At 47.4% G+C, this 8171-nt stretch overlaps 1 protein-coding gene and 1 pseudogene across 1 annotated transcript in view; both read left to right on the top strand.

Annotated features, from left to right (window-relative positions):
* The first annotated feature begins 1642 nt into the window (after positions 1-1642).
* INKA2 (inka box actin regulator 2) overlaps positions 1643-8171 on the top strand; it is a 33476-nt gene continuing 26947 nt past the window's right edge. Inside the window, exon 1 of the mRNA XM_066622796.1 lies at positions 1643-1715. Within this exon, the coding sequence (XP_066478893.1) occupies positions 1647-1715 (69 nt within the window). The 5' untranslated portion in view covers positions 1643-1646. The remainder of the gene's footprint in view (positions 1716-8171) is intronic.
* Positions 5461-5577, top strand: LOC136650499 (5S ribosomal RNA; annotated as a pseudogene).

The following is an 8171-nucleotide window of genomic DNA, read 5'->3' as shown; positions in this document are numbered from 1 at the left end:
CGCCGTGATGCCCCAGTCTGAAAACCACTGGTATTGTGGCATAAGTAGAGCTGGGTTTTTTCAATGATAAAATAAAAACACATCACACCGCTTTCTGTACTTTTCATTTTTGTCCAAAAACAAAATCTGCAAAAAAAAAAAAAAAAAACACCCTGAAAAGCACACCTCTAGACATAAAGTTTTGTGAGCCAAAAGTTGGTTGAGAAATGGATTTTTTTTTAAAGGGCTGTTTACACGTTATGCTGTACCTAGACTTAGCATGCCTGTATCTGGGTGTAGTGCAATGTGTGTACAGCATCACTGTCTTCACATTGTCATAAGTGACATCAGTTGTTTTTTCTGCTACCGACTAAGGGCCCAATCCTATCCAACTTTCCAGCACCAGTACAGCTGCAATGCAGCCCCGAGGTAAGGGAACAAATATCCCCAAAGGTCTCTGTGAGTGCCTCCCCACCACAGGATACAGCACACACCACATTGGCACAGTTGCACTGGAACTGGACAATTGTATAGGATTGGACCCTAAGGCTGAAATCCTATCCATGCTCTCCTGGGACTAAGCTCTATAATGGGACTTACTTCTGAGTAGGCAGGCCTAGGATTGGGCTGCAATCTTATCCACACTTTCCTGGGAGTAAGCTCCATTGACTATAATGGGACTTACTTCTGAGTAGACCGTCATAAGAACAGCCCCACTGGATCAGGCCATAGGCCCATCTAGTCCAGCTTCCTGTAACTCACAGCAGCCCACCAAATGCCCCAGGGAGCACACCAGATAACAAGAGACCTCATCCTGGTGCCCTCCCTTGCATCTGGCCTTCTGACATAGCCCATTTCTCAAATCAGGAGGTTGCACATGCACATAAAGTCCTAGGATTGGGCCCTAACCCATTTCAATCAGCTGACAGTGAGTGCCTTTTGCAGGGCCCTCTGGAAGCCCAAAGACTTCCCACCCCATTCCTCAAGCACGGCTCTCATTCACACGTGCAAGCCAGTCACCCCTTGGCGCTGCACGTCCGAAGCGGGCAACCGGGTGCTGAACCGGTTGGAGATCGGTGGATCTGCCGGGGTGGCGTCTCCAGTGGAAACACCCAGACGTCCCCTCTCGAGTCAGCAGCAGCCCGAGCCTGCCAAGCGGGCAGCCTTGTCGGCCCACGAGACCCACCCTCGGAGGCGGGGTCGGTCACTCACTCCCTCCCTCCCTCCCCCCGGGGCGCTTGGCAGCCTTGCTGGGCCAGCGCACGCCCGGGCAGCTGCCTCCCAGCCACCACTGACTGGCTGCTGCTCGCGCAGGAGTGAGAGCGCACTGCAAGCCGGAGCCGCGCGCGCCGCTCCGGAGATCAACACAGACCCGCAGCCAGCCAGGCAGCGGCTCCCGGTGCTGGCAGACCGCTGCGCGTGCAGGAGTCCCGGGCAGCGCACTGCGAGGACGCGGCGGAACTTTCTCCTCTCCTTCTTCTGGTGGGAGCCCCGGTGGCTCTTTCCCCAGGCGCCGGAGGGAAACTCGGCCTGCCCCCCCAGACAGTGAGTGGCGCACTCTGGGGCGAGAGAGCGACTTCCCTGCAGGGGGAAGGGGATCAAGCCTGGCGCGACCCGTGCAAGGTGCACGGAGAAGGGACGCGGAATTCTTGGGGAGCCGCTGCCGGATGGACTTGGGCGTGAGGATGGAAAAGAAGAACATGGATCATTACCTCCGGCGCCTGAAACAGGAGTTGGTAAGAGATCCCGGGGGAGGAAGGGGATGGGACGGGGGGGGGGTCCTGTTAGGGGTCTTGCATCCCGTGCAATGCATGGCCAGGTTGCCCACCACGCGTCTTTACGCGCGCCTCTCCTGGGCAGCAAGGAGCGAGTGTACAATGAATGAATGAATGGATGGGATTCCCCGTCCCGCTTCCGTGCACTGGAAACCTTCCCGGGAGCTCCTTCCGTCGCAAACTGCCTGTGGCTCCCAAGCTCCCCGCTTGGGGTTTTCACCAGCGCCTGGGATGAGAGGAGACGCGATGGGTGGGGGGCCAGCACCGAGGAGGCCCTGTAGTCACGCCCCTCCCCTGCCAGACCCAGCCCCTCGTCGCCCAGAGTTCTTCCTTTGGCCATCAATTTGCAGATCTCAACGTTTTCGATGACATGGAGCCCAAGTCCATACCTGTCTACTCAGAAGTAAGTTCCATTATAGTCAATGAGGCTTACTCCCGGGAAAGTGGATAGGATTGCAGTCTGAGAGCCCGAGCCCATGCAAGTCTACTCAGAAGTAAGCCCCATTATAGTCAGTGGGGCTTACTCCCATGTAAGTGTGGCTAGGATTGCAGCCATGGACTCTGAATCCTAGTTTGGTCCGGAGAGGCATTGAACTTCTTGGTTTCTCTCCCTCTCAAGGCGAGAGCCTCTGTCTTGGCTTATATGGCTAGCCCAGGGACCCTGAACTCCCCAGTCACTCCTGGAGATCTCTGGTGAAGAATCTTTGTCTGGTGTCTGCAGCCAACTCTGCAATCAGTTCAGACACGGAGTAGATCAAGGAGCCTGAAAGTGCCTGTCTGGGATTAGAAACTGGCGTTGCATCACGACCTGTTACTGCCTTCCCTCTGCACGTTCGTGCACTGAGAATAAGGCCAAGCTGGATTAAACACACGCACACTTACTTCACTTTTCCTTACTTTTCCTTACTTCACTTTTCCCTCCCTGACATGGGTTCAGCAGGGAAGTTTTTACCCTCTCTCTCTCTCTCTCTCTCTCTCTCTCTCATTTCATTGCCTTACTTCACTTTTCCCTTCCTGATGTGGGCTCAACAGGGAGGTTTTTACACACACACCCCTCCCTCTTATTTCATTACCTTACTTCACTTTTCCCTTGCTGACATGGGCTCAACAGGGAAGTTTGCAGACTCCTCTTTTCTCCTATAACCCAGCCATTCTCTCCTCCAGGAGTCCTCCTGATCCGAATCTGTTTCCAGAGCAAACTGTCTCCAGGCATTGTGTTTTACAGCCTTTTCATTTGTTGATGTGGGTGCCCACAACTCTTGCAGGCACTTCTGAGGCTTGAGTTCTGCAAAGGATGATTTCCTGTTCCTTTCCCCTTATAAGTTTCATTTTGCTTTGCTATTACATTTTGCTATAAAGCGCTGCTCAGGTAGAGTTATTCTAATGCAAAATAGGCACTTAGGACCCAATCCTAAAGACTCAATCCTAATCCCAGCCCAGTCCTATCCACTCTTTCCTGGGAGTAAGCTCCATTGACTCTAATGGAACTTACTTCTGAGTAGACATGCCTAGGATAGGGCTGTCAATCCTAGAAGGGAGACAATCCTTCAGTGCCCTGCAAGAAAGTACTAAATATACAGAATTTGCATCTTGTTGACTTAAGAATTTGTTGTATTCAAACCGTGTGATCCTATGCATGTTAACTCAGAAATTAGTCTGCAGTGTTCATTGGGGCTTGGTCAGTAGTGAGTGTGTTTAGGATTTCCTTACACTTGGTCGCATTATCCTTCATACCAGTTGCCTGAGATGGTCATAATTATTGTTATTATTCCCATTTCACAGTTGAAGGACAGAGGCTGTGGAAGGATACCCACAGGATTTGAGCTTGAGTCTCCCATGCTAAACAGGGAATCACATTGCCAGTTCACAGTCAAATTATTCCACTGCTCATTGTAAAGCATTTACATTGACCTGCATTGAATAACTCCAGTTGTGCATTCAGGGAAAGCATACCCCTGTACTTGGTTCGCATGACCCAGAGTTTATCAACCCAGATTAAGATAGATTTTGAGTGTGAAGTAATAGAAAAACTGGAATCCTTCTGAAATTCTGTGGCATGGTGATGTGTATACGATGAAGTCATTTGTCAAGAGGTGAAGACTATCTAAACTGCCTTTCTACCCTGGCAGTGGAGATCCACCAATATGTCTTGTAGTATATGTACTCTAACCACCTTGCCCCCTCCAGTCAGTTCCTGTCTGTCTAGTTACAGCCTACTCCATCCATTACATTCAGTCAGATTTATGTTGCTAGAGAGAGACCAGTCAGCTAGAATTCTCCCCAGTCAGACTTTCCCCTAAGGGCACAGGTACATTACTTTGTGAATTTTTATATCTGATTTTGAAGGACAATCACAACAAATAACTACAGTACTCCAAGTCTTTCAATGGGCACATTGTTTTGTTAAACTTTTCTTAACCACTTTCTTAACACCCCTGCAAGGTAGGATATCCCCATGAGATTATTATCATCTGCAGAATAATAGCCAAAAGCCACACCGTGAGACTGTGGAGTGAACTGGAGGTTGAGTTCATACCTCTCAAATCCACATTTACTTGATTTACTAATCTAATTGTGTCCAAAATCAGCAACAGTCCCTGTTGCTGCATTCTCCTGTAACCAAATGTGCCTTCAGGCAGAGGTTGGCCAGTGTGATGTGTAGCACAGCATGTTAACATTCTACCCTTCCTCCATAGCACTGTTGAGACACAAGTGTTGTGTACTGTGACACGCCTGGACTTGCCCACCAGCAGATGTTTCTGGTGCCCTAGTTTTTGTTTAAATGGATTAGTAATGAAGAATTGAGATGTCTTTAAAGAAAGTGTTTGAATTGTTCAGCAGGGAGCTGAAGGTCTGAGAAAAGCAGGAGAAGAAAAGGAAGCACATGTCACATCTAAATAAATAATGGCCAATTATTTGTTTAAAAAGCCATGCAAGAGTCAACATGAAAGGAAGAACTTTGGACTGCAAAAGGCTTCTTAGCATCAGAACGATGACTATCAGCTCAAATTCAGCTCATTTGAGTCATCAAACTCAAATCAGGATCAGCCCAAATGAGAATTCAAAGTTTGTGTCTGAGACCAAGCTCTGCCAAGAATTTAATCACAATTGGATCCACAAAATAGTTCTTTTCTCAAAACAGCAATATTACTCAGGCGTCACTCTTAAATCTTTTACTGTAATAGGGTTGGTGCTTTTGTGTGCTGTCTCCAGTACAGGTTTCCAGAAATAATGCCCTCTTCCCTCCAATTCCACAGATTCCTAAAACAAAGTCATAAAACAAACCCATACTTTTCCCTTATCACTAAATGCCTGCTTCAGTGAAACAAATCGTACCTTGTGAAGATGACCTGGAAGCATGTTGCATAGGCCAACAGATTTCCAAAATACAGGTTTCGAGAATTGGAAGGGTTTTCTGGTCCTGGAAATTGCACTGGGGGCAATCCCATTCATGTCAGTGCTGGTATGATACTCTTGCCAGGACCCAGACATGGCAAAGGCCCACTAGCATTAAAATAATGGGATACCTGACCAATAATGTGTTTTAAGCAGCAGAATCTATAGATTCCAAAGCATTGTTATTGATTTTTTTACCTGGGAATAAATGGATTCTGAATTGCTGCTGAGGCAATACTTGAAATAGGTGTCCGACAATCACTCCTGACTTAAAGGGAGGAGGGACAACTGTGGTGTATTCCCATTATATATGTGCAACTGTTACCCTGCACATGCCTGATCTCATCTGATCTCAGAAGCTAAGCAGGGTCAGGCCTGGTTAGTACTTGGATGGGAGACCGCCTGGGAATATCGGGTGCTGTAGGCTTATACCATAGTCTTTCGAGACTGAAGGTTGCCAACCACTTGTGCAGGGGAAAGCCAAGCCCTCTGCATGCATCTAAGTATGAAGCAATGGGGAGGGGAAGCAGGGGCTTTGCTAACCCGGTGTGACTCCAGTTGCTTTCTGTTTACCAGCATGAGATAAAATTTACATTGAAAATTTTATGGTTTTGTAAACTGAATTTGTCCTTGGATTTGATAGGTATATCATGCTGTAGTAGTCACATTTTCAAAATTTCCTTGGCAATCATGATGGTTCAGAGTTTGCTTTTTGAAAGCCGAAATTCTTTCCATTTTATTCATGGTCTAGGTCAGGGTTTCTCAACCGGTGGTACACATACCACCAGTGGTACGCTGGGCGGTGCAGGGTGGGGCACGCAGCACCTAGTGACCAGCAGCAAGACTGCAGCTTCCAATGATGATAGAAGGCTTGGCCCAGAGGGCAGAGTGTGTGGTTTTTGCTTGCTTGAAAAAACCCTCCTGCTCTGAGCTTCTTACCGCCATTGGAAGCTCCCATCGCAGTCTCCGAACCTACGTAGAAGTAACTGGCGATGATGTCATCGCCAGTTATTTCTAGTGGTACTTCCAAGGAGAACATCAGAGCAAGTGGTGTGTTCGGTGAGCAGCGGCACTGAGAAATACTGGCCTAGGTCTTGCCAGGCTGAGTTCTTCCTTGCACTGGAATAACTTTTTCCAAAGCATTTGAAGTGGCTTTAGCTTGCTTGGCATAGAATTTTTTTTAAACAAATAAATCTTAGGAAATATAGTGTACTTAAGTATATCTATAAATGCATATTCAGATGCATTTATCAGAGAGACAGGATTGGTGGCATCCTCCACCAGTTAGCTGCCACATTGTACGACGAATAACCTTGTATGTGGAATAACCTCACTATTACAAATTTAGCCCTGGATGGCTGTGCTAAAAGGTAATTGCTCTGCTTACCTTGAGGGCCAAACCTGACATTACTTTGACAGCCTTGTTAGGTTGTACTTAAGAACTATTGATCAGGATTTCTCAGATTTTTTTCATTTACAGAAAGCAGCCATGGGAGGCTCTGATCTGGATAGACACTGCAGGGGAGTTTGACTTTTCCACCAAGATCATTTTCCCAAATCACCCTCCCACCAGCTGGTTGGCAACCTTCAGTCTCGAAAGACTGGTATAAGCCTACAGCACCCAGTATTCCCAGGCAGTCTCCCATCCAAGTACTAACCAGGGTGACCCTGCTTAGCTTCCCACCAGCTACTTTTTATCCTAATTGACAAAACTTACATGCATTTTGCCAATCAGGTCAAAAAGCAACTTCAGTTTGCCATGGCGTACTTAGCACCACTGGTATCCGGGGCAGACTACTCCCACTGCCCTGCCCTTGGCTGCTTGAAGCCATGGGAAGACCTGGCTTCTGCCTTGGGGAGTCCAGGTCTACCTGGAATTTGAAGCAGCAAGTAGACCTGGCCTTGAGACCCCCGGGGGAGACCAGGAGCTAACCAACATTTGAATGCTGGGTAGATCAGGCCACTGCCCCGTGATGCCCCACAGAGGAGACTAGCAGCCCAATCCTTTTCACACTTTCCTGGGAGTAAGTCCCATTGATTCTAATGGGACATACTTCTGAGTAGGCATGCATAGGATTGGGCTCTAGGTCTATCTGATTTTCAGTGGGACAAACAGCACCTTACAGTGTGCACCCAGGACAGACCACCTCCACCCCTGTCCTTGGTACAGCTACTATCTGTGTGTGATTCTCACACACTTTGAAAAGAGCTGGGAACCCCTAAGCTACAGACCCAGTCCACCAGTTGGGGACCCTGTGACTGCTTGTTGTAAAAGAATAAAATCCCAGTTATGGGTAAGTAAATCATGTACCCGAAGTGCGATTCTACCAACTTATAACAGCAGCTGATGTCTTCCTTAACTTGGAAACAGATGGGCAGCTATCCAAGTGCAGAAACATAACATATGCACAGACCCCTGAGAGCGCAACCTGGAATCAATACAGTTAGGGACTTGAGAATTCAGGTTTCATTGAAAATAAGCAGCATTTTGGAAAATAGAAGTGATACTGCCATCAGGCCTTTACCTTGTGGAGCATTCTCTTAGATTTCAGCAGGAACTAAATTAGATTTGAAAGTGCCTTGTGGGCTATAGTGGCCAAACTTGTGGTTTAATTTTCCTCTGCTGGCCTGTATGATAGTGGAAAAATGTGTGTCCATTTAAAATGTGCTGTAATGTAATTGTCTACACACCACACCCTACCATGTAGACGTCTGATATTGTTCAGAGCATATAGGTTGGGTTCACGTCAGTGTTGATCTATTCAAGCACCAATCTGAAGAAGTACTCAAGTGCAGGATTGCCAAATTTATTTTTAACAAGGCTAGACAGGCGGCACAGAGATGCTGTGATAAGAGAAGCTTCACATGCTGCCTTTTTGCGTGTTAAGCGAGTGTTAAAATGTGCAAGGTATTGCCAAAAAAAAAAAAACTGGCAGCCTTATATGGAAAGTGCAACCCAGAGCCATTAAATTCAGTGGGAGTTTTGCCATTTATTTTAATGAAAACTGGAGGGCACCCTTA

This window comes from Tiliqua scincoides, chromosome 4, assembly GCF_035046505.1.
Source record: "Tiliqua scincoides isolate rTilSci1 chromosome 4, rTilSci1.hap2, whole genome shotgun sequence".
NCBI classification, from domain to species: domain Eukaryota; kingdom Metazoa; phylum Chordata; class Lepidosauria; order Squamata; family Scincidae; genus Tiliqua; species Tiliqua scincoides.
This window is presented reverse-complemented; position numbering and strand designations above follow the sequence as displayed.